General features: G+C 45.0%; 1 protein-coding gene across 1 annotated transcript in view; it reads left to right on the top strand.

The window, feature by feature from the left end:
* COL27A1 (collagen type XXVII alpha 1 chain) overlaps nt 1-26353 on the top strand; it is a 149722-nt gene that overhangs the window by 31873 nt on the left and 91496 nt on the right. The window contains exons 6-12 of the mRNA XM_088527955.1: nt 4300-4353; nt 6313-6366; nt 11133-11177; nt 12097-12150; nt 14486-14530; nt 16920-16973; nt 18073-18117. Coding sequence (XP_088384081.1) covers nt 4300-4353; nt 6313-6366; nt 11133-11177; nt 12097-12150; nt 14486-14530; nt 16920-16973; nt 18073-18117 — 351 coding nt within the window. The remainder of the gene's footprint in view (nt 1-4299; nt 4354-6312; nt 6367-11132; nt 11178-12096; nt 12151-14485; nt 14531-16919; nt 16974-18072; nt 18118-26353) is intronic.

The following is a 26353-nucleotide window of genomic DNA, read 5'->3' as shown; positions in this document are numbered from 1 at the left end:
AGGAGAGCTGCAGTACTCCCACTTCTTTCTCTCTCTTCCTCCTCCTGATATACTGCCTCCCCTTCCCTCTCCAGAGTTTCTGGATATCCTGGACTCCAAAAGTCCTTCCAAACTGATCCCACTGCTGCCTCATAGATGCCTTTTTGAATGCAATCTTATATATACAGCTTTGTGTTAGCTAGAGACTGCAAAGCTCCTGGGAAACTGGTGTAGATTGAGTGTTCATTTAATCACAAGTAGGTTTGGGTATGGTAATGCTTATATGGGCCCAAGGAATACTGGGGGCTGGTTGTGAGGGGTAGTGTTTTACTGAGGTTTTCACCAGTAACAGGAAAGCTGTAGGATGTCTCAGCCAAAGAGAGAAGGTGCAAGCAAGACTCCTTTCCTTTCATGATCTCATCAGTAGGCAGAAATGTTATGAACACTATTGATGCTCTGGGAAAGAGATCCTGGAAACTTGGCATGCTGCGTCTGTGTGATTAAAAATTAGGCACTGGAGACGTGCTGGTGAACAGCAGCTGTTTTAAATTCTAAAGCATAGTAATATGGCCAGAAAAGTGAGGCTGTAAAAGTTCTACATCTTAGCGTTCTGCATTTATTCTCAATCAATGACTTCCAGATCGCACCAGCTGAGTTTTACAAGTCAAATCAACCCCCTTTTATCTAACATCTAGCCCTGCAAATTCAGCCTGGTCTAGTCTGTAGACTCAAGCAATGTTTCTATGTTATGGGCATTTTATTCTTTTTTCCCTTTTTTACTACCGTTAGCCCAATACTTGTCAGAAACCATCATTTCACTGTAAAACTGTATTGACTTAGCCTTCTGGTACAAATAAAAACTTCCTGCAAGTGCTTTTTTCCATCCTGCTGGGCACTGTGTCTGGCAGCAGAAAGCTTTCAGTGGCCTGGGTGTAATTCCCATCTCGTGCTATGCCATGATAGCATGATCTTTGTAGAAGAACAGCTACATGTTAAGTGTCTCTTAAGTTTCTTTGGTTTGCCCTTTCAGAAGGTATGTACCAGAAGGGATGCGACATCCTCCTTCTCTTGGTTTTTTTCTGGTTTTATGCCAGTCCCAGAAATAGAACATCTCCCCCAAATTCACCTTCCTCCATTTTAAATGCCTCTTCAACCAGGCATTGACAAGCATGAGCCCATGGGACCTGGCTTCTCCTCAGCATGCAGGGCTGAAGTTACAGGCTTCTGAAAGCTCAATGCAGCTGATCAGGCAAAGCAACCTCAACCAGAACTTCTCCACTTCAGGGCTGTTCAAGTGTCAGTGGGCTGCTCGACTAGACCTGCTGTGGATGGCTCTTAATGCTGTGAAAATAAAAGAGCAATCTGAGAAAGTAAACGGAACTTTCCCAGATAGATATAACTCAGAAATAATGACTAACACCAAGCCAATGTCACTTAGGAACTGAACCAGAAGCACAATTCTTATCAGCTGAATTAACAGTGTAGTCATAAGTTGGACAATCAGCTGCCCAGTTGACTGGACGATTTTACGACTTTACGAGTGCTCCGTTAATTCGGCATACAAGAGCTCTGATACTACAGTGCATCCAGCAGCAATATGCATATTTGTGTTTTGTGTTGGTTTGCATCTCTTGTCCAGTTATATCAAATTAGTGAGCGTTGTGTTGTCACTGTCTTGTTTCTGAATCTCTCCTGTGCAGGAAGTCCATCTTATTCTCATCACTGGAGTTGAGCACTTGCGAGGCCTTGGTCTTTGCTGAGCTTTTGCACAGAGTTGTACATAGCTGTTGAGCCAAATTCCTGCTGATCTGTTTGGGCACAGTTCCACTGGCTTCAGTGGCGTTCCACCCACTCACACCACTGGAGTATTTAGCCCATCATGCTTTTCTCAAAAATTTATAAGGATCAACTGCTTAAAGAGACCTTCTTGACACTTTCTGCGTTTTGTTTGTTGATGTTGGCAGTTGCAAAATTACTGTTGCATCTCATTTGTGAAGGTTCTGATTGTGTTAGACATGCTGTTAATCTGCTGTAGACACACATTGGAGTAGGGGCCCTGCTGGCTGCCTGACCTGCAAGCTGATGGAGGGATTGAAGGGACGTTCCCACTGCTGGCTAGATGGAGCTCTGAGGATGTCCTGGTAGTGTTTGGGACTGGGAGGAGAGTTAGCTCCGAGGCAGGGGGACTTTCCTAAGCTGTAACAAGAGTTGAGTTTGCATTCTTGCATCTGGAGGCTTTTGACCCTCAATCTTGAGTATGTTTTGCTTAGGTAGCTGCTCTTCATAAATCTCCCTTTTAGTGCTAGGGAGAGCTGGCTTTTCCTGCGGGTGAGTATTTGGCTCCAAGATCACTGATATTTAAAACACTTAGCAGGATTGCAAAACTGGTACGTTTAAACTGCACATCTTTAGACTTCTTTTGGATAGTGAAAAAATGGACGAAAAAGGTCTCTTTTTAAGATGAAGCAATATTCATTCCTTTCGGTTGGTTAGTGGGGGTGGGGAAGCGAGGGACTTGTGGGCAAGATGCTGAGGCTTAGCAATGGACAAGGCTTGGGGTAATTCTCATGTTGTGATTGCTGCAAGAGAAGAGTTGGACAGTTAACCTGCAGTCTCAGCCCTCAGCATCCAGACGTCTGTTCTCTCCAGCCCTGCTGCAGTGTTAGTGATTAGTTTTGGGGAAGCGTGATCTTGCTGTGGTGAGGTCCCCATCTGCATCACGTGCAAGGCGTAGGATTAATCTACGTTTTTGCGGGCTTCCCAATGGAAAATCATGAGAATTTCTGTTCCTTTACACTGCTTGGTGTCCTTGTGCTGAGCAGATGGCAAGATTAATGGAGGGTAGTGGGTGTCTACCTGCAGCAGTAAATTGATTTTCGAAGTACAGAGATGAACACTCTGCAACCCTGATACTGCTCTAACCCGTTCCAAGTAGTCCTAGCACCCACAGCCTGCTCTGAAGTTCAAAGAGTGGGAGAACTGCCCTGATAACAACTGTGTGCAAAGCAAGATGATCTGCATGACTTCATTTACTGTTTGAAAACTAGACAGTCTTCATTCAGAGTTTGTATGGACACATCTGCCTTGAATCAGCAGTGCTCCCTACAGTCCATAGCTAAGCAGTCGCGGTCCCCGAACCTTGTAACTTGTGGTGACTGGTGAAGGAGGAGGAGGGGAGCTTTACATCCCGTGCGAGGTCGGGAGTGCGTGTCCAACATAACCGTGTAGTTGCAGTGAGGCTGCACGGAAAATCTACTCAGCTAGTTATAACTAGACCTTTGTGCCACTAACGAGAAGTGCCCGTTAATAAGTACTATTACCGTTTCGTTAGGGTCTCACCTTCCCTTCAGCACTTCAAAGCACTTGACAACTATTAATTAACCCTCAACCATCCCATGCTTGGGTGGTTAGTTTTGAATCGCAGCTTGCTGGTGTGGCCTACAGAGGTTGTGACTTGCTCATGATGCCGAGGGTGTTAAAAGGCCAGTGCCTGATGCTGCCATCTGTGATCTAGCTGTACTAGAAAAGATATAATACAGATCTAAAATTCTTGTGTGCTAAGCCTTACCTCTTCTCAGCTCAGGCAATCTGACATGTTTCAGATCTCTTCTCCTTTTTCCTTTTCTATATCAAGCTCCTTTGGTATTTATACCACCTTTTAAGATTTTAACCTAGGACTTCTAAAGGAAGCTACTGGAATTAGGTGCTCAAATGCTGCTTAAATTCCATGCTGTGTTTGTCAAAAGATCAGTCTTAAATTGTGATTTCTCTTGCCATAGTTGTTAACAGGGAGTATAAAGAATACGGCCACTTAAGACAGTGTGTCTCCTTCTCCTGCCAACCCCACAATTGCTCTCGCTGCTGCTAGCATCTAATTAGTGTAACTTTCTCTGGTTTCATTTGTTTCTCACAATTAAAGAAAGCAACAACATCTAGTAAGTTGTTAAACAGGATGGTTTAGACACAGCAATAGCCTTGGTAGTTATTTTTGTGATGGTAGTTTATAGACAAGAAAGAAAACAGAGCTGTCTAGTCTAATAATTATCAAAAATCATAGCATTGCCTTCTTCCAGATATCCTTTCTTCAGTCAATTTAATACTGTCAAATATAATTTAAAAATCTTGATCAGCGGCAAATTGGCAGCAAAACCAGCCCCAGCAAAACAGAACTATGCATAGGAACTTTAATACATTTGAGATATGGGGGCAAGACAGAGACAAAGCAAAATGTTTTTCTAATTTGGGGGTTGGCTGAAACAAGACCACATCTGTGAGCTGAGTCCTTTGATTACGTCATTAATTTAAATTTTTCATTTCCAGGGTCAGAAGGGTGATCCTGGGCTGTCACCTGGAAAAGCTCGCAACGGACCTAAGGTAAGATGTTCCCACAGGCATTAGGAGCCCATTCCACTAAACCCTGAGCACACAGGGAACGAGTCCGTACTCCAGCCACAAGCCCAACAGAAACTCAAGTAGATATTGGGCTAAAAATTAAGACTTAGGCCCTGGACTCGGGACTAAAGAGTTAGCTGAGGTATTGACCAAGGTGCACTGAATTGTCTGCTGCCACAGCTGCTGGTCATTGAAGTGTTTATCCATCCTATGTGTGATCTGCAGTCTGTTCATCAGTCCTTCCTGGCAAAAGCATACAGCTACTTAAGGTAAGCATTTAAGTTAGGAGATACATAGCTGTGTGATGTCTATCCCCCCAGAGATATGCATGTAGAAAGAAGTAATCCTAATCTAAGCAATAAAACCCTTTAAAGCCAAGGAAATGGCTCCTTGGAGGAACCGAGGTATGTGGTCCTCAGCAGACTGATGCTCTGAGGGCAGCCTGGTAGGAAGAGAAAGGGGATCTCCTCAGACTACTGCACTGCAGATACATCAGCCTCACTGTGTGCTTAGGAGAGGCCTTTTTACAAGGTCTGCTCAAATTGTCAGAAACTGCATACTTTGGAAGGTGTAGCCTTGTTTTTAGATCTGGCAATTGCTAAAGATTAGAGTTCCCCTGCTAATTCTTTTCCATGTTACAGCCCACATCTTTGCTTTCTATACAGTTGAATGACTTTTACTGAGGCCACAAAGCCTCACATAAATCTAGAAATGTGCAAAAGAACGATCAGAGCTTCACATCTACCTCAATTAGTTCTTTCAGTGGTGCCTGTACAGAACTCCATAACTCATATTCAGGGCAAGAAGCCTGGTTCTCTTCATTTCATCATGAGCCTTGCTATAAATGCACAACTAATAGAAAGCATCAGCCAGGAAGAAACTAGGCCTTTAGTTTGAAACCAGATGTGCAGACAAAGTACAGCAAGCCACGCAAATGTGGGGTGCATGATGACGCTAGAAAACACTGGGATGGCTAAGTTTGAAGTGATACTTTTAACTTAACAGCACAAGATGCCGTTTGAAACTTCTGGTGCTGCGTTCGAATGGCATCACATGGAAACCATCCACCCGCGCAATCTGGAACCATTTTCTTGCTCATTGTAAGGAAGGGAGAGATCCAGTTCGCTTTTAGCTCATGTTAACAAGGCTTTGTTCCTGTTAGCAGTAATAGAAACAAGGAGTTTCCAGCAGGAATTTGGAGGGTTGCCTAATTTTCAAGTAGTTACTCGGAATACATTTTCAGTAAACAGGCACAGCAACTTGTGTTAAAACCTCAGGGCTCTTTGATCCTAATCAGAAGAGACCAAAATGGACTTGTCCAAAATGATTGGACATTGGAGAGGTCCCACACCAAACTGCTTAACCATTCCTATGATAGTTTGGGTATGCCACTTGGGATGGGATACCATCCCCTTCCAGAAAAATAATAAAATCCCTGAAAAATACCTCCCACAAGCAGCCTGCCCATATACTGTGTAGGCAGGTTAAATAATTATACAGCCAGGGCCATCTGAACTGGAGCTGTGGATCAAGCCAATGCAGTAGCAGAATATGAGCACAAGCACAGGAGTTGGCAGGAGGTACCTGTTCTCGTTGCACTTAAAAGCATTTTCCTGCCTTGGCCATTTAAATGCCCATCGAAAGGCAAATGAAGCATGTGGCTGAATGAGATCATTGAAAAGAAGGCATTCATTCTGCTGTTGAAGCTGGACTCCAGCAGCAGCTGCCATTAATTAACTGGGCTTTTTATTTATATGAGCCAGTTAATAGAGATGATGTTTAAATCTGTGCTTCTTTTCCAGTCAATTATTGAAGAACTGTGATTAAAATCAGAAATGTCAATCATTGGGTACTATTACAGGCAAAATAATTTCAATAACAGTGTACTAGGCATAGAGAAAATACTGCTGAAAATTAATATGGCTTTCTTGCTTCCTGCAGGGAGACGTGGGCTTACCTGGTTTGACTGGGTTTCCTGGACCACCTGGTCGAAAGGTAAGAATGTCTTTTTCTACCAACTTAGGTTAGCATTTTTATTATAAAATATGCTCCTGTAATTCTTGCAGTTGCAAGAATTCTAAATACTTCCTAAGATTTAAGCAAGCTCTAATACTCCCTAACGATAGCTTATTCCTGTCCCAGAAGCGTTTAAGTAGTATAGGACTGAAACAATGTCCTAAAGGCTTTGCTAGCAAGACTGTATAGGAATGCTGAATGACATGTTGGATCCAGATTTCCTTCTTGGAAGGATATTTTTTGGATCCTCCTTTCTCAAATCCATGTGCTTTTGCACTGTATTATCCCTTTGTACCCTGACACTGGTGGTTCTTCAGGAAGCTGAGTTTAGATCTAGTTCAACTAATATGATAGTTAAATAGACCCACAACCTGCATAAGCACTCAAAATTTGGATTTGGGACTCATATAAACGCTCCAAGGAAAACCTGGCTAGATATCTCTCCTAATTTCAGAGGAGCTGTCCACATTCCTCCTGCACCCCAGCTTTTTATTTTTCTTTTGAGATAGGATCAGGGAGGTTTTGCTTTATTTGTTTCCATTATTGATGTTTCAGCAATGCTCTCACCATAAACATACCTGTGCCAATAGAGAGGATAAGTAGGAGCAGAGCACAAAGATCCACCACTGCCTTTGTGCTGCAGCAGTGCACGTGTTGACGAATGAAAGTACACACAGCAACATCTTAATTACCCACAGCTTAAGCTCATGTCCTCTGTATACTGAGGCCACTTCAGTTGATCTTTCAATTCCAGTCTCTGTTGGTAGGGTGGCTTGTTTTTTCTGGAAGCTGGGTTTGTTGCATGTAGTTGGGAGCTGTTTGCTTTGTGAGAAATGGGCTCAGTGGACATCAATCCCCTGTCCTGTGAGCAAATATTGACATGGCAAAGCTAAGCAGTTAAAATTGGCATCTTGTTTTAATCACTTCATCAGTCAGTGGGCCATTAAAGGTGCATACTCAGGTATACTTTATGGCTCCAGAGAGAGAAAGAGGTTGTGGGGTTGAAAGGAACCTTCCTCCTGCCAAGAGGAGGGGCTGCATTCATCTTTATGCCCAAAGCTGATCATGCTTGAAGCACTGTGTGGAGCTAAGAGCAATGGAGTGATTGGTTAATGCCCTTCTGCTGCCACAATCAAGTTGTAACAAGGATGGTCTAGAGAATACCATCTTCTTGGTGCAACGACTTATAAAACAAAATTTTGATTTTCAAAATTGGAGGGGAAAAAAAAGTGAAGGAATAGAAGACCGAATAAACATTGCAGCACATGGCCTTTGCAGCTGATCTTAGTTCCCTCAGGACAGGGTAAAGGCTTCTGTTTCTTCAAGCAATGAGCAAATTTGGTCCCAACTTTTTTCCTTTGGTGTAGCTTAAAAAAACACCTCACAGTAGCTCTAGCTCAGCAGTGTTATTAGTGTCCTGCATCAGAAAAAAAATTACAGCTGTTGGAGAAACATTTGGAAAAATCTTTTTATCTGGATTCCCTTCTGGCATCCTACCATTGCAAATATGCTGGTGTTTGGCTGAAGATGGACAGCAACATCTTGGCTGCAAGAGAACAGCAAAGCTTTAGAAATGACTGTAAGAACCAAATTTCTCCTGTGGAGGGACTACAAAAAGTGCTCTGCGGGCTTTCATCTGAAAAGTCCATGTAGAAACTTTCAGATAGCAGAAATTTTGCTCAGGGAAAATGAAGCACTTTTCTCCCTGGAGGAAACAAGTGTCTCAGAAGCATGGGCTGGAGCCACAACTAAATGTCACATGGTTTTGGGTGGCATTGGTCACATCACAGCCTCTACTTGTGTTACGGGTGCACAGACCTTTGCTCTTTGGAGAGCTTTAGGAAATCTGACCTCGGACCTGGTGTCTACTCTGCCCTTCCCTCCTGGTGCCTGGGAGGTATCTCTGGGCTTGGCCTTTTGGCTGTGGACCCCTCTGGTGTGATCTCAGCCAGGTGCTGAGCTGCAGCTCCCGTCTTAAGCACAGCCGAGAAAACGGCCACGGCAAAGCGCAAGGTTGAACCCGATGGCAGAAGCGAGGGAGTAAAAAGCTTGGCTGAAAATACACGGGGAGCAAAGGCAGAGCCCAGAATAGGTCCAGGTTTCAGAATGCACCCTACGGCGTCGACCACGCTTCTTGGCCTCTTTACTCTTTACCTTTCCTATTGATGTATAGGTCCTTTTTAGCTAGGGTAGTGTGAGTTATAAATATCACAGATGAGTGGATCTTCCACTGGAGTGCAATTTCCTTTCTAAATCACAGCCCTTTGTGTTGAACACCCTGTAATCATCAGGAAGTGTTTGGATAAAAGAGCAAACGCAGTTGTTTTCATACCCTCTGCCCTGTCATTTTAGTGCTATTTGAAGAGGATTGCAGCAGGTAAACACTTTCACATTCCAGCCAACTTTATCACATGGAAGCTTTTTTGTTTTTTCCTCACTATGATTAACCCAAGACAGACATAACTGCAGGATAATTTGAAGAAACACACGTTCCTTGCTCCCCGGGGCTTGCTATAAATAGTGAGGAGGGTATTAAATAGGATGCAAAAGTAGAAGGGTGTCTACATGTTTAGCTTGAGGCATTTGCTTTCCATTACAGAGATAGCAAGGCAGTGCTCCGTGCAGACAGAACTCTGGCATGGTTTTAGGGTCTCAGGGGGCTATAGTCCAGCCACCTGCTTTAGGTAGACAACAGAGTGTTGAAACTCCCATCTCCTGGGAACCCAATCGAGTGCAGTGATTAGAGCAGCTAAGCTAGACACCTCTTTCATATCAGTGGAAGGCGCGTGATACCTCTGGGCACGTGCCTATATACAGCGAGGTGCCCCAGCTGCCTGCAAGCAAAGGTGACCCCTGCTCTGGGCTGTGCTGGAGGAGTCCCCTGGGCTCCACGCTGAATCCCAGGCACGTCTGGGTGCTCAGGGCTGTTTCTGTTGGCACCTGTCTCTGGCAGGGACAAGATGGGGGCCCAAGCAGATGCTCTGGTGTTTGCACAACGTCCTGCTGGTCTGAGCTGCATGGATGGGCAATACAGGCACTGTGCTTTCTGCACTCGGGAGGGTCTGCACCCATTCACTGTTTCTGGGGAAGGACTGGGGGTCCTATCATTTGGTCCTACCTCCAGGAACTTCCTATTTAGGAGCCACAGGGTGAAATGCATCCACAGCTTTAGGAGGAAGGCTCTTCAAGGAGATTCAGGTAAGGGACAACTGGTGGCAAAATCATCTCTTAGGTTTCTGACCTTCTTGCAGGGTGACAGCTCAATCAGAAGACGGGGCTATGATACACGAGCAAGGTCAAGCAGCAGAAAATGAGTGAAGAGGGAATCCACATTTTTTCCAGGCCAGAATGTCTGAAATAACGAGCAAGGAGGAATGCGAAGGGGAGCGGGTAGTAGCCAGGATGGCTGAGAGCACCACATGCCTCCGCCAGCAAAGGCTTAGGCTGCAGGTCTAGAATAGCCCATGGGAAGAATAAAAAGGCAGTTAAGCTGAGGTGTGGACTTGGGAGCACAACCAGCCCTGGGTTCATGTGGTGAGTGAAGCGAAAGGCCAGGTCCTTGGCCAGAGGAGAGTTCATGGCTTGCAGTGCTGGGGATGCTCCCCAACGGACTGCGCTGTTTTGGGAGCCCCTTGTTAAGGCAGGGTGAGCAGGAGAGACTGAATTACAATTAGCAGCTGCAACCCATCTAAAACCATTTTGTGATTTCTGTCATGTGTGTGCAAGGACTGTTGCTTGTTTATTCTTTCTCCCCATTTGTTTCAAGTTACATTCTTCTGCTCTTTCAATCTTGCTAATAGCCCAGCTAAAGAGTCGTCTCTGTAACTGAATTTAATCTTCTAATCTGCTCTGACTCCACTTGATGGAAACAAGTTTATTTTAAATAGCTGAAGCAACGTAATAAAGGGAGAAAGGAAAAAAGCTCAAGTGCTCGCCACTTGCAGGCTTTACTTAATGCTCAAAGAGAGCTCTAGGTAAATCCTGGAGAAATTGTGCTCTCTTTAAAAATACGCACTGAACAATCTGTGAAGGGGCAGACTGGCTGTGTCCCGTCTCAGGGTCTGTATCTCTAAAAGGTTGAAAAATTGAAGCAGGTTTGTTTATGAAAGACCTGTGAGAATGGTTTGAAGGCTGCAGCGCTTGCCAGCTAGAAGGATTAAGAAACTCATTAATTCAGCAGAGAGCAGGTGAAGAGACAGCTTGCTCACCATTTTAGGTAGCTTCCTAATAAAGGACTCTGGATCTTGTCATGCCGTGTGATAATTAGATCAGAAAAACTGGAAACTAGACAGATTCGAGCTGCAAACAAAGCAAAAACTTCCTGTGACAGTAGGTGGATATTGTGGTGTTTCCTGTGGCATTGCAAGTTCTCAAGTCAAAGGCTGCACTCTCTAAAATGGAATAGACCTATGTCATGCAGGGCTTGGTGAAGGAAGAGCGGGATGAAATTATATGAATCCTGGTAGGCAGAAATGATCAGCTTTCACCGTGAGCTTGAATTCCAATCCATCTATGGTTGAAATCCATGTTTTTCTGAAGCCAAAGGTGAAAGTCCCACTTGCTTGTCCAAAGCCAACATTTTACCCTACAAATCTGAAGTTTTCTAGAGATTAAGGAAAATATGTAATTGTGTAACTTACAAATTTCAGATCTTCATGCAGATACAGTTCTTTAAGGCTAATCTAGGAGCAAGTCCATCCCAAGTAACTTGTATTTTTTTTGTCTCTTTCCCTCTATTTCAACAGGGATATAAAGGCTACCCTGGACCACCAGGTCACCCTGGAGAGCAGGTGGGTCATCCCAGTTTCCCAACACTGAACCTTCAAAGATAGGTGCTTTTAATGACTCTGGTGCTTTTTTGGGTCCTGTGCAGCCTGTTTGGCACGGACAGTGAGCTCCTTCTAGGGGCAGTTTTGTACACACTTAGTGCATACAGTGAACTGCCTTGCTGTGGGGGCCTGTGCACGTGCATTGGCTGAGCATCAGTAGGTTGGTGGGAGGAGACTGCTTTGGAATTGTTAAATTTAATTTTTAATTTTTATTGCTCAAATGAACTAAGTTTATGTGGTGGAAAAAAATACCAGTTTATCCTACACACCTTTTCTTTCCCCTTTTACATTAATTTCATCTGGAGTTTACTAACCACATCATATTAAGCACTAACATGTAATTCCCCTCCCAAACCTCTTTCTCCCTTCCCCCTTTTCCCTCTCCCTTTTATTTGGTTAAGTCTGTTTGCAGTTCAGAGAACGAAAAAAAAAAAAAAAAAAAAAAAAAGGGGCAATGAATAGCAGGCCCTGTTAGCAATGATGTTAAAGGATATTATACATGAATCCATTTAGTTTTGAAGAATTTTGGCAGGGCTTCCCCACCAGTAAAACGGTTCCATATGCCAGATATAGATGCAGCCTTACACCTTCTCTTAGCCTCCTTGTTTCAAACTATCTGCTGGTTTCACTGCAGATGGGGGGAGAAGGAGACATGGCAGCAGTTCCTTAATGCACAGATCCTGCTGAGTTGGCCTCTGCATATTTTTTTTCCCTTTCATCAATTTATTCCACTGTCTTCCTTTAATTCTTTTTTTTCTCTTGGTAATTTTGCATCGAGTTAATCTACCCTCCTTTCCCACCAACTCCAAGAATGAAGCAGCTAAAGACTTCCCCCATGTACTGTTAACCTTGCCTTCTTGTGCTTTTTTTCTCTTTAAAGGGCGAACGAGGACCAGATGGAAGTCCAGGTGCCAAAGGTTATCCTGGCAGGCAGGTGCAGTAAATCTCATCGTGCTGTGCACAGACTAGGGATTTGGGTGTGCAGGTAGCTAAATACAAGCCCCACTAAATACAGTGTAGACTTATGGAATATGTCTCTTTTTTCCTTCTTCTCTGTCAAGATGTTGCATCAGTGACATGGCCTTTGTGGGAAGCACTAAGGTTGATGGAAAGTACTTTCTGTCTGTGATATTCAGAACTTGAATTTTGGTAGCAAAATTTGACTAAATTTTTTTCTTCGTTATAAGAATAGAGGAAACACAGCAGAGTAGAGAAACATAACTGTGCACTGCTAGCCCTTTGCTTTCAGGCAAGCTTTTATGTCTAATGTTGAAGAGGCAAGTAAGATAGGACAGAAGAGAGCATATTACTGAAAGAAAAGATTTCCCACTGGAAAACTTCGTTGGCATAAATATATATATTCATATGCATAAAGTTATACGTGGAGTACAAATACATATAAAATTATTTCTGCAGCTGCAAAAAAAAGTAAACAAAAGAAATAGGTGTTTGTTTTCTATTTGGAAAGAATGCACTTAAGACAACTTTAGGAATGGAGGAGTATGGAAAGGAAAATGGGTTAGGATAGGATTATTCTTTTCTTACTGATGTAAGATGCTAAAGAGTAAGAAGAAAAGCAAGGGAAGAATTTGAACTGAAATCTGCATCCCTAGGGCAGGAGACCCAGCCCTGTAAAATTCTCAGTGAAACAAGTTTGTCATGGTCTTCTAAGACAAGCACGTTAGTGCTGGGTTCCCCCATGCTCATATTTACCTATCTAGTAAAGAGTCTCAACAGGTGTCAGAGACCCCAGTCAGCCATTCCCATGTATCCATCAAACTTCCCGTAGCTCCTATGTGAGCTTTGCACAGCTGTGTAGGGAACTGAGCTACATGTGAACTAGGCACACTGAGCAAGTCTGCATGCCCCCAGGCTATCAATAATACATGGTGTGTTGAAGTTTGAATTTAGTTTCAGAATCCACTTTGCAAATGTAAGGTGGGCTATCCAGACGCACACTGAGCATGCAGGTGGTAGACCTGGGTGAGAACTTTGTCTGCTTGACTAAATGCTACGTTCATACTCTGAAAGGCTCTTCAAGATTCGTATTGCCAAAGTGTCTTCTAGGTATGAATGTACATGACATGACTGATATAAAACTGTGGAGCTCTAATGGACATACAAGGTTAATGGACGCTGCTTCACAGAAGCATTCTTCTGCCCATCAGATAAGCAGGGTGAAATATTTGTACTTGAACATACAAAGAACAAAAGTGTTTTCTTAAAATGTGGTTTGGGACAGGGAAGTGCCTTTTTTTGTTTGTATATATTTTTTCAAGACAACTTTTTCAGTGTATCTGGATGCTGTGTGTATCCAGCATCAGAGCTGTTTACTGAGATTTTACTATTTGTTACTCTTGTCAGCTCTGCTGGCTACGTAGTCCTATGGGGGAGAGAGCTTGGCTGTATTTTGATTTGTGCATCATAGGCAGAATTGTGAACTCCACTCGGATGGCTGCGATCTTTGGCTGGCGACGATGCATGCACCAAGAAAGCACAACTTGACTTTCAAATCCAAGGCTGAGTATGTGGTGCTGCCAGCTAAAGAAAATAGAGTTGTTTTTCCAAGAAACCCCAGTGACTTTTGGAAATTAGAATAATAATAATAATAAACAACTGACTTTGATTGTCTCTTAGCAAATTTCCATGTGGAAATTCAGCATACATTTTTACAGAGTTCTTTTTCTTGGTACTTTTAAGGGAGCGGCAGTAAGCACAGAGGTAGTATGGAGTGCACCTATAGATAGTATCTTCAGTTATCTGCATAGGTGGGTGCTGTGAAGGTCTAGAGGTCTATAGCACCAGCATTGCTGCATGGCTTCGTAGGCTGCAGAAATCAGAGGGATGTTCTCACTACATCGGGGCCCCACTGTGTCTAAACGAGTACTGAAATACTTATGTCACTGCTATGTGTGTGTCCATTTGGGCAGGAAGCTGCCTTTGGAGAAGGAGATGGTGGCTATGGAGGATCACTGTGTTGTGTGTAAAGGGTAATGCAGTCTCTGCATGCCCTGTTGCATTAGTCTTTCTGGTCTTCATGGTCAGAAATCTCTCCTTCAGCCCTGGGGGAGGCTCGGGCTCTGCTGAGTAAAGACTCCACAACAACGGGAGATTTGTTATTTGTATCATTTTGGTTTTTTTCTTCTTAGTTGATATGCCTGGGAGTGAGTATTGAAAGCGGAACTGTGCAGGGATGTTGTTGGAAGTTTGGCACTGCTCATTAAGTTAAAGCACATCCACATTTGTCTTTTTTCTGCCTTCTCTTTCAGGGCTTACCTGGCCCAGTGGGGGAAGCTGGTCCAAAAGGGAATCGGGTAAGCAACTTTTTATTTGTCTTTTCTTGCTTTTTAGCAGGTTCTTCCCTTTGTTTAACTTGGCAATCCTGAGACAACTTTCTTAACTTGTTGAATTTAGGAATTTTGATTGCACACTACTTGTTTATTGAAACACTTAAAATTTTCAAAGTTAACATCAGAATGTACCAAAAATCAAAGATCACCAATAGTGCTGCTGATGCAAAATCAATGCATTCAGAGCTCGTATGGCAGGAAATAGGCAGAGCATATAAATTCCTTGCAAAGACCAAAGTCTGAACTTTGTGCAAGCCCCATCTCCCAAAGGCCTCTTTATTTTCAATAAATGTGGTTCAGTGGTCTTCGAACATGCTGAAAATGGGCTTTTTCGAGTATAGTTCTGAGTTTGGGAATAATTTATACCATTATGCAGAATAGCAAGCTAGCATCTTGAAGCCATGTGGAAATACAAACGTGAATATCCCTGTTCTGCCTGGGTTTGCTCATCAAATTGAATTGCAATGGGTTCTTCCTTACTGCAAAGGATTTTTTTGGTTCTCTATTTAACAATTAAGACTCGTTAATCACATTTTGTTCTTTTCCTGCAATTATAAATTCACAATGGCATTCTGAGCCAGTAAAATTCCCTCTTTCCCTAACACGTGGTATTTTCTCTATACACAGTAAATTCAACCAGCTGGCTTTCATCACTCGGAAAACTGCAAGCAATAAACAAACGCTGACCCTGTAGCTAGCTCTATTCCTGAGCTGGGAAGAGTGGAGGCAGGCAGAGAAGGACAGATCATGTATTTAATGGCTCACAGGAGAGAGGAAGATATCTGATAGCACAGCTTGCTTACCTCACTTCTACAAGGAATCCAGTTTTTCCTGGTGCACCCATTTCACTGACCCAATGCGGTTTTAGTGTAATTTTCATAGGGTAGATGTGCAATGCTAAGATCACAGCTTAGCAGAAAGTAAGACTTGAAAATTGTCTTCTGCTTTTCAGCCCGAAATGTTGAGGGCTGAAATACTTATAGTTGCCCAAAGAAAGCCACTTCTCAGTTCAGCTGCAGTTGGTCAGCACTGAATGTTGAACTCTTAGATGAGGTATCAGCATTTTGTGGATGAAGGGAATGAACCACTGACTGGCACCCTTATCCACCACTGTTTTTTCACTCCACAAGCAGTAGTGCAGGAGTTAAATGGTTTTCTCGTTTTGTGTGGCCATACTTCCCACCTAGATAACATCCTAAAGCAAGCACAGCCCAAGGAGAGCGATGGGCTAGTGAAAAGATTTGGTGGGGTTGACAGCGAGAGATTTAATGATGATGGAGGAAAAGGAGATGAGAGCAAGTCAGTGTTAGCACTTGACTTTGGTAACAGTGATGTGCTGCTGGAGGGGCTCCCTGCTGAAGTTCACTTCCTCTCGAGTCTGCATGTTTGGCACAAATAGTCCCTTGCAAAAGACCAGCACACAAGGTAACTTTGTGTGAACTGCTGAGCAGAGAGGATTAAACACAAGGCTTCAATTGTTGTGAGGAAAAGAAAATATAACATTTTATGCAGTGGCCCTGTCTGAGCAGGATTCCAAAGCCTGAGAGAAACGTTGCATATTAGAAAATGTGAGGATGTCTGATGAGTGTGGAAGTGGATTTTATGCTAAATACAATTGATGCAAAGGGAGGTTCCTCTGTGGTAGCGTGTCAGAGGATCTATAGGTGCATCTAGGCTGAATCCTTTGCATAGGTATGAAGAGGGTGAAATGCCAGTCTTAGCCTGTCCCTTCCCAAGGAGGACCTTGGTGCTCGGGTCGACAAAGTGATGCAAAGTCTGGGTCGCCTGGCAGAATTTGCAGGAAAGGCACTAGGCCGAGATGCTGCTGATCCGCTCTTCCCTCAGCAGCGAGGTCCTTGCAAGAGCTGATGGTTGTGTGTGCAGGAGCTGCAGTGCGTGGCCACCACGTGATGCAAGACGAAACAAGAAGGCTTAGTACAGTAGGATGTATTTGCAGCACACAGTCAAAAACGAGTGCCAGAGGCAGGAAAATGGCTCTTGGAGAGATGCAGGAGGTAGAGGCGTGTGGTTTACTTCTGCTATCGCTCTTGCTAACCTCAAACCAAGCTCCATTTCCCTCAGGTACAGTTAGAGCCAGCCCAGGTAAGGTTTCTTCTTGCTGGCCTCTTCCTGCCCGGAGTCCACATGATCCCTGGTGTGAGGGTATGTGCCCTTGGACTACATCGTGGAAGCCAGCACCATGCAGTCCATGGGCATATACACTTGCCTCAAGGTTTATTTCATCACGGCTGCCCTTGACCAACGCTGGAGGATGCTCTGCTGTTCAGAAAAGACAGGCTGACTAGCTGCTAATGGAGAAATGTGTTTGACTCCTTTTTTTTCTTTTCTTTAGGGATATATAGGTCTCCCAGGATTATTTGGGCTGCCAGGGGCTGATGGAGAACGAGTGAGTATTTAGCACAGAAAATCTTGGTGTGTTGCTTGAATACAAATTTTCAGAGCTGTTTGTAAGCTGCTCTAATCCTTGTTCCTTAGGAAAAGGCAAGTGTGCTAATATTTAGACATGGCCTCTTCAGCCTGTTTAGGTCCTTGAATGAGGGCCTGTGTGATGATGTTGATAGCTCAGGAAAACTTCAGCTTCAAGCAGGGTCCTCACACCATACTGATGACTAGTGAGGAGTTTCCCTGTATTTTCCCTTGTTGGAATTCCCTTAATTTTATCATTTCCAGCCCATCTTGGTGGGTAGACTGGGAGAGAATGCAAGTAGGAATTCCTCCTTTCCAAAGGAGTGACATCCCAGCCACAGTGCCCCAGGTTTTGGGGTGTTCAGCTGGAGATGTCTGGAAGGGGCAGTGCCCGGGCCTTTCTGGCAATGGCCTTTCTTCCAGCTACATCGAGTTGGGCCGACAAACCCGTTTGTTTAGAGCTTTGCAGGACCTCCCCTGCCTTTGTGCACTTCTCCCCTTCATCTCCCCACCCACCTGACCTCTACCCATCAAGAACTCCCTCTTCCTGCAGCAAAAGCCCCTAAGGGTGGTCGCTGTAAGATGAAGACACTTGTATTGTCACTTTTTTCCCCCTCACATGGAAATTCCAGAAATGAAGGAGGCCCCGGGAGCATGTGGGAGTGCGTGTGTGTGTGCGCCTGCCTGGGAGGGGACTGCCCTGTGCTCTACAGTCGCTGATTTAATGCTTGTATAACTAAATAGGAAACATAAACAGAAGTTCAGCGAGTGCCTTGGCGGTGGCCTTCATTTGGTTCCAGACCAGTAGCTTAATGACTGCCCCTGCTAAGCACAGCTTCAGCCCGCTGCCCTGGGTGTGGATGCTGCCTCTGTGTCCTCAGGGAGGGCTCCAGTTAGTGGGTGAAGGTTAATTGTCTTCTGCTGACTGCAAGGAGCTGACATTTTGATTCCCGAACAATGCTAAAGTCATTAGCCTGTTTTGCATTCCCCTTTCTCATCCAGTTTTGTATTGTTGCTTGGCTGTTGGCTTTCCCAACCAGACCTATTATTTTTTTTTCCTCTGTGTGTTTTCTTTGCAGGGGATCCCTGGAGTTCCTGGGAAGAGGGGCAAGATGGGTAGGCCGGTAAAGTTTTTCCTCGTCTATTATGCAGACTTTGTTAAACTGGAAATAAAATATCTGGCTTTTACTGGGCCCCTTCATATCTTCTGATGTGAGCTAAGTGGGAGAGCAAACAAACATATCTGTCTGAAATGTGCTTATTCTCTTACATTTACTATTTGGTGGTCTCATCAGTCCCATTGTGTTTACCTGTGCTTGCTGGGATTCTCTGCAATCCTTGTACCATCTTGGTTTGTAAAATGCAAGTGCACTTCTGTACAGCAGCTCTCTTGCCATCTGTGGTGGCACAGGTATAAAGCAGTAACAGATCTGATTAAGACAGTGAAGTTTGAAAGGGCCAGGAAGCTGGGAAGTGTATCAAGTTGTTTGCTCCAGCATTCAAGGGAGGCATCAGGCCCATTTGTGTGTGTGCTCACGTGCATCTCGTTGCCTCTGCACCTTATCTTCCATATTAGCCTGAGTTCCTCTCCATCTCCCTGACATCATTGCACTCAAGTTTTGTAAAATTTCCACTCACCCCACACAGAAAAATCCAGTGTTTCCTCTTGTCACCGTCGCACGCGAATCTGCCTTTCCTGGAGTCCCACGCCTACTGCTTGCTGGTGTTGTCGCAGCAGAAGCCATGCAAACATCCTGGCGGTCACATTGATCCCAGCTGACTGCTCCTGCTCTCAGCAGGATTCGTGGAGGAAAATTAGCTGTGGTGCTTTTTTTCTCCTTTGTTTCCTTTTTCTGCCAAAATCTACTCCAATTCTTATGGTTTTGCAAGCTGCCAGTTACACCAGAAACCTCTGTGATGACTAATTGCAGAGGGCCAGCAGAAGTAACGATGACTCATTGACCAGAGTAAAACAAACAAAGCAACCGTCGTTAGGTACAGGGTTTCTGCTCCCTGCCTTGTTTCTGTAGAGCGTGCTGTAGGTTCAACGTGTTCCAGCTGTTGTTTGGCCAGCTCCTGTAATCTTCCAGGCAAGAGGTTTGGTCTGGCGGTCACTGTTCCAAACAAGACGCTCCCTTGAGACGAGTGGGGAATCGCTCGACCATGGAGGCATCTAGGCTGGGATCTAGCGAAGCGATTGAACGCCCGAGCGTGAGCACCTTTGTTCCACTAGGCTCTTTCAGAGAGTTTTGGCTTTGTCTCTACTTCATGATATCAAGTTTAATAAGAAATCTTGAATGGCCCGACACTGATGATTTGTATTTCCGAGCGTTAGTAAAAAAAGATTAACTGACATGCGGAGTTATTCAGGAAATCTCTGGGAGAATAGAAAGTAGGAACCAGCTGACCTGATTCCCATTCCAACACTTATCTATTGGCCTGCACTGTCTTCCAGCTGCTTTGCAGTGTTCCCAAGCCTGCTGCGATTCTTGTCTCTCGTATCCCTGCTCCGCTCAGTTTGCTGGCGCTGCTACTGTTCCTGCTCTCCCTCAGTCCTGTCATTGCAATGGAGAGCTCCTGGAAGCCCTTGCTAGCTACTGTCCAAAGCTGGTAGATGCCCTGGAGGGTGGGGAAGGAGTTGGTAATGAATACGTTGCTGTCTCATACAGAACTAGGTAGAGCAACAGATTAAGTGCTTGGTAGAGGAGGAGCAGGGGGCTGGGGGAGCTTGCATGTGACACCGTGGGCCTCCCAGAATGATGTAAGAGTGAGTGATTAAAATAGACGAACTGGACATGAGTCAGATTTTGAAACCATTCCAGGGAAGTTAAGTTCTGCAGAGCTGTGAAGGGACATGGTGAATCTGTCATGGAAGCAGCGGACTCCACCTCCCATCTGATCTCCCTGCAGTGCAGAGCAGAGCAGGCGATGAGCGTGTCCCAATCTGTGGGCACTGGTGAACACTTGAGCAAGCACAGGATTGAGGGAAGCCTGGGGAGAGAATTACGACTAAAGTGCAATGCACCTGGGAGATTAAAATAACATGACCCTGTATTTCTCCAGGCCTTGCTGCCTGTTTTAATGGTAAGCTGGAGGCCTGGAACTGAAGCGGCTGTTTACTTAAAATATTGGTGTTGCCAAAGCAATGGCTGGGAAGGATGGGGTTGTATGCTGTTCAGGTGGGCAGCTGACAAAAGGAGGACAAGGGCATGATGTAGCTCACTGCTGCGAGGGTGGAAGGGCTGCGTTCTCGGCCATGGAAGGGGATGCACGGGAGATGCATCACTCATCATTCATCCTTAGGAAAGGGATGTTGTGTCACTGGTTGTGGTAATCCACGGGAGGAGGAGATATGGCCAGTCACACATGCCAGATGGCAAAACTGAGAGGCGTATGGTTTTTTTTGAGGTCAGAGGTGATGATATTCTTAGAAGGAAACTTGAGCCTGCGGAAGAAATAGTGCAAGATGCTTTGTTAATTAGGAAGAGGAAGCAGCACACACTGATCCGCTTTCTGTCAGAGAGAGATAGCTGCAGAGAGGTGAGTTTTGGAACACAATGTGTGCCTCAGTGTTTTGACGTGGGTGTCTTTATGCTGTGGAAGATGCCTTGCTGCAGTCAGATATGTCCGAATTACATATTACATTGAACTTCAAATACTGTGTAATATTTTCAAAAGTCCGCAAGTCCTATTGGTGAGAGACACTTAGAGGAGCTTTCAGGAAATGTAGCCAAAGCATTTTTGTGCATCAGCTGTGCTATCTTATGCCTGATTTTAGCTTATAATGTTTTTTATTGGTAATATTTTAAGAGATGGAAGGAATGGAGAAGCCCAGGTGCTGGGTGATGCATGCGAGGTTACCAGCACTAGGAAGGTACCAGGCAGATTTCTTATTTCTGGGTCAAAGAGCAAGAGATGAGGATGAAACTCGACCTCTGGTGGTTGCTGTCTAAGCAAATACAGGTAACCTTGAATGAGATTCATTAGAGGTCCTGAGAGAAGGAAGGTGGAATTGTGAAGCTGATGGAAATGAGGTGTTTAGAAGGCAGTTAGTGGCGTTAGTAGTTGGAACATTAGTGGTGGTATGTGACTTTGCAGAGAAATTTCCATTTCAGGAGGAGCAAAGTACGGTTCCAAGATGTGCTTAGTAATTCCTGGGTTTGCCTGAGATCTATTCTTGGTTTAGTAAAACATGTCTGAGATTTCCCTCTGTTTTTCTGAAAACCTGTTCATGCTGCTATTCCCATGGCTGGAAATCGAGCTGAATTCTTGCAGCCTCGTTTGGTCAGGTACTGGGCAAACTCCCAGTAAAAGAAAAATCCTGCCTTAAGGAGCCCAACAGACTGGATTATTATATAACACAGGATCAATCTAACCTCTGGGCTGGGAAGTTTAGGATGCAGCAAAGTGATCAAGTGATTAGTACCACAGAGTCATTTCAGCTTCCTTACTGCCTAGCTGTGCTCATAACTGCTCTTCTCTCCCATGTCCTTCCAGACCCTGTGCGTGAGCAAGAAGCAGTTGTGTAGGGCTGCGTGATGGGTGTTTCCGTCTGCTAACCTCACATGAGGGAGGCAAACACATTGACAGCACAGGCTCTGCTCTTAGGCTTTACGTGGCCTGTGGCAAGTGGCAGCACGTTGCCAAGGTGCTGCTCCAAAGAGCTAATTTGTCAGATGGAACAGGCTGCACACCAGGCAGGCTAGGAGGAGGGTTTGCATTCAAGATACACAGCGAGGAAGGCCGATCCGCTGCCCAGGGAAAAGGCAGGAGCCTGCCAAGACAAGATGGGGAGATGCTGCATTGACCAGGGACTTCACAGGGGTCAGGGGACATAGGGACTTTGGACAAGTGATTTTGCTGGGCTTGGCTACGTGCAAATCAGGGATAAAACACTCAGATCTCGTTTGAGCTCTGTGGATGAAAGATAATGTATAAATGCCAGCGAGTGCTACTCTGAGCACTGCTGTCAAGGAACAGGTGCTTTGAAATGGTTGCAGATATGAAGTGTTAGGAATCGGTGCATTGGTGAGCACAGAAGCCTCCTGTCCCTCTGCCTGTCACCCGCAGCAGTGATCTGGCTGCTGCCTCAGCGTAGCCTTGGGATTCCTTGTGAGGATCAGCGCTCAGTCTGGCATCCACTTTCCAAGAGCTGAGCACAGCCGGGATCCCCTTTGCCACCTCTCAGCGTGCAAGGTGCCAGAGCCTTCTTGCTAGGCTGCATTTCACCCTGCCATCCCCCTTGGTTGACTTAGGTCATGTCTTAACTCTTGCCTTGGTGAACACCAAGCCTCAGGGTGCCCCATTTTCTCCATCGCACAAGTCACTAGAAATGCACGTGGCTTCCCTTCACTCCCTACCAAAAAAAAAAAAAAAAAGGCTGTCGCATCACATGAAAAGATGTAGCCTTGTTGGATATACGCGACAGCAAAAAGCAGGGTGGCTTCGGGGTTGTGAAGGCTTCATTTTGCAGCTTTCCCCAGCCTTTTGATATATGTCTGAGATAACTTAGCGGTGAACGTAAGTGCATGGGCCTTTGCCAAGTTACACAGCCTCGGCTGTTGTCCCTGCTAACAATAGGGGACATGTTTTGCCATGTGTCTGGAAAGGCTGGCATAACCGCAAATCACTGAGAAAATAAATCCTGCTTCTCTCTCTGAGGACTGAGGCTTTAACCAACTCCTCTTCTTTTCGTGCTCTGGAAGCAGCCAAAGTCCCAGCACGGTAATTCTTCCCCACATTTGTAGTGAACCAGGAGAAAGTCTCCTGCCTCACCCAAATCCAGATTTGGGAAATTAACAGCATTTCCAGATGCTGCTACTTTAACAGCTATTTGCCAAATTCTGGTTAATTTGAGTAGGTGCCCTGAGCGTACAAAGATGCTGCCTGTATGGCCTTTCTTATAGCAAGTGTGTGGAGATGCCAGTGGTGTGTGCTTGGAAAGAGGCCACCAGTGGAAGGTGAGCACTACTTTGAATTACCTAGTAAAGAAAAAACAAACATTTTAGGAACACTTTAGAGAAATATTTTAATTAAACTGAATTTGTCTAGATCTATGAATTAACTTCAATTTCAAATTTAGCTAGATTGCATGTACAGTGTGTTAGTCTGCAAGCCATTTTCTGAAATTTAAAAGAAACAGAAATTATTCCTTTAAGTGAGATCCTAAATGATGCCACCAGCATATATCCTTGGAACATCAATATTGGCTCTTCCATGGAGCTTCGTTGCTCAGGCCTGTTTCACTTGAATACATGGTGGACTGTCTCACCTTCCAAATCATAAAACATTCCTTCATACCCAGTGTCACAGCTTAGGCTCAAGCTCTATGGGCTCTGTGTCCTTTCAGGTGTGGTGAGCTGGACTTAGTGGGGGATTGAGTAGCCTGAGGACCTATTTGTACAATGAGACAAGCTGCAGGAAGGAGCACAAAGTGCTGAAGGAGTTGATGGACAGGAGTCAGTAGGTAGTTTTGTCTCTTGTGCCAATACTTTCACCACCAAAAAAGGTGGCACCTCTGATTCTTTAAGAGCTGCCTGATTTTTTTTTAAAATGCCTTTAATCCTTCTGTTTGCATGAAAGGTCGTGTGGAGGTGGAAGTCCTGAACATTACCAGCCAGTAAAACCTCCCTGTTACTGTGAGTTAACCCTTGAGTTGCATTTTTTGGTGCTAGCCAAGTCACTACCTTGCTAGCATTTTTCTTTGCCAAGCTAAATTGTTAAAATAGATTCAGTTTGAGTAATTAGTGATTTATTTTATATATATATATATATATATATATATATATATATGTATGTATGTATTTTTAATGCTCAAGTTGGGCACTGAAATTGGGCAGTTTGTCTCTCCTCCCTCCTGGAGCTGGTTCACCACCCTGAAATGCGGGCATTAATCATGAGCAAATGTCACTTTCTGGCCCAAGTTTCATTCCACGTGCCTGCAGTTTCCCAGGTCCATGCAGGGAGGTGCTTGCATGGTTATTTATCACTCTGATATCAGCCTGTTTCTGGCATTCATGATTACATCATCCAAGTAACCTAGCAAGGTGGACAGTGTTAGTGTGTATTTCATTTTTTAATGAATGGGCAAAATGAAATACTAAAAGGCACAAGGGAAAGGGTTTGAAAAGTGCAAAGGCCCATAATGTCTACTAAAACCTTAAACAGTTTGTTTCCAAGTGTGTTCTTGATTTGCCCATTGTCATGCAAAAAGCTTGTGAAGAATTAAATTGGTGAAAGAGCATCCTTCAGGGAAATGTTCATTCATAAATCAGATCTAAATGCCAAAATATTTTTTATTAGAAATTTAAGGAAAAAATAATGCAACTATCACTTTCAAGTCTGAAAATATTTTGATTGCCAAAGCTGCTTGACTGTGTTCCTCGAATAGGAGACTGCTCGATTTGGAAGTCTTGGCCCATAAATAATCAGGAGTGTTGGCAGATTCAGTGCTCTGGAGCATTAGGTAACTGGGGCTGTGTAAGCTACGCTCTTAGAGCCCCACAGAAGTGAGAAGAGATCATACACATGCACAGAGAGAGCAGAGCTTCAAAAGGCAGATGGACAAGGGTGGAGGAGGCTGTAATTCAGCCTCAGTGATGTTTGGCTTGCGGAGAGCTCCGGGGGCTTTGGCTGCCGTTCAGGTGGAGCTGACTGTGCTGGAGGGCCGTGCTCCCATGGAGGAAGCAGGAGGGATCGGGATCATTATGCTAGAAAACGCCATGAAATCTTTATGCGAAGGGCAGGTGACATGGAGCTGCAAGGTGTCCCAGCAAGAGAGAGGAAACCTCCTCTTTAGGTACCAGAGGAGCAGAGCTGTGAAGGACCACCGGACCTGTACTAGGGTGAGGGTGCATCTCCCTTTGGAGGGATGGACGTTGTCCCCATCCTGGGTCTAGGCTAAGCAGAAAGAAAGGCTCCAACATAGCTGCAAGCATGAGGGGTCCTGAGGCGAGCCGGGAGGCCAGGGTTTGCCAGGATGCCGTGGGGTCCAGCCAGCGCGCCGGCCTCTGCGCCCACCTGCCGAGGAGCTCACGTCTGTGCTCCCTACCAAGAATGCGCTCGGAGACATAAGCTGCCAACATAAGCTGCACTTGTTTGTTTAATTCTCCCTCTCTTTTTTCAAGTGAATGCCTTCTCTCAGCCTCAGCCTTGCTCCCCCTTCCACCACCACCTCTTTTTGGTTTAAATTGTTTGACTTGCAAGTCCCATCCCTGGGGAGACTCCTGGGCAGGAATTCACCTGGCTGCAGCCAACTGGCAAACAGAGTCTCTCGCGGACAAGACAGGAGGGCTGCTTGGTTCGAACAGCTTCACCTTCAGCCAACAGGAAAATAAAATCCTATTTTTGGAGAAGGATTCTGCTGGCGTGCAGACCTGCCAGGATTCTTTGGATCAGTGGCTGCCAGACTGCCTCCTTTACTCCACCAGGGAAAGTGTTTTAAACTGAATCAGATGTTGTATACACACAACACACCCACCCACGTGCGCACACCTGAGGAGGCCGTGGGGGAAGCAAAGGACTTGGTGCATCTCAGCAGCTTCCCCAAGGGACAGCTGAGTCCAGGGACCTAAGACAGGAGTCACAGTGAAGTCTGATGTTGTGAGAGCCAACCTGTGCCTGAGAACAGAAAAAAAAAAAAAAAAGGCAGGATGCTCTGTTTTAAGCAGAGGACAAAAGGCAGGAGAAAGAGAGGGATATAATGCCCTGATGCAGGAGGAGTTGGTTCCAGTGTGTGTCCAGGTCTAGTTGCTCTCAGTAGGAGTCTCCCTGCATCTGCTGCATGAGAGGATGCTCTTTGCAGGGAGGCTGGAGGAATGAGAATTAAGGAGTTGTTGTAGCACCTGGAATATATGGAATCAATACTGGATTTGCTTTGCAAACCTCTCCGTGTTCTTCTCCTTCTGTGCATGCTTCTCTGCGTTTCCTGGGACAAATCAGTGTGTCTCACTGCCTCTGTTCACTCTGCAGCAACAGTGCCTCACCTTCCTTGCACTGATAGCTCTCCCCTGCATGGAGAGGCCAATGCAGAGCACCAGAGACACACAAGTCTTGCTTGGCACATCCCCTTGTATGCTTTTTCTCCAGCTCTGCTTTAAGCTTTAGCTGACTCCTTTTATTTAATTTCTTCCTCAGGCAATGTGAAATCCATCCCCCTGTCTTTTTCCTCCTGTATTCCCAGCTGTGAGCCAAAGGTTTTGTCATACCTGACTTTAGGTGCTGCATAGAAGCACCTCGCTGGCTCTTGGCCATCAGAATGTGTTAACTGAACATTTTCTTCCCATGTTGCTTTTAGCCATTTTTTTCCCTAGTCCTGGTCCTTCTCTATGTGCCCCAACCATCCCCCAGAGCAGGGAGGAT

The sequence above is a fragment of the Tinamus guttatus genome, unplaced genomic scaffold, assembly GCF_059628265.1.
Source record: "Tinamus guttatus ecotype Peru unplaced genomic scaffold, ASM5962826v1 Tinamus_guttatus_pri_ptg000297l, whole genome shotgun sequence".
Taxonomy (NCBI): Eukaryota; Metazoa; Chordata; class Aves; order Tinamiformes; family Tinamidae; genus Tinamus; species Tinamus guttatus.
Note: the sequence above shows the minus strand (reverse complement) of the source record. Positions and strands in the feature narration are given on the sequence as shown.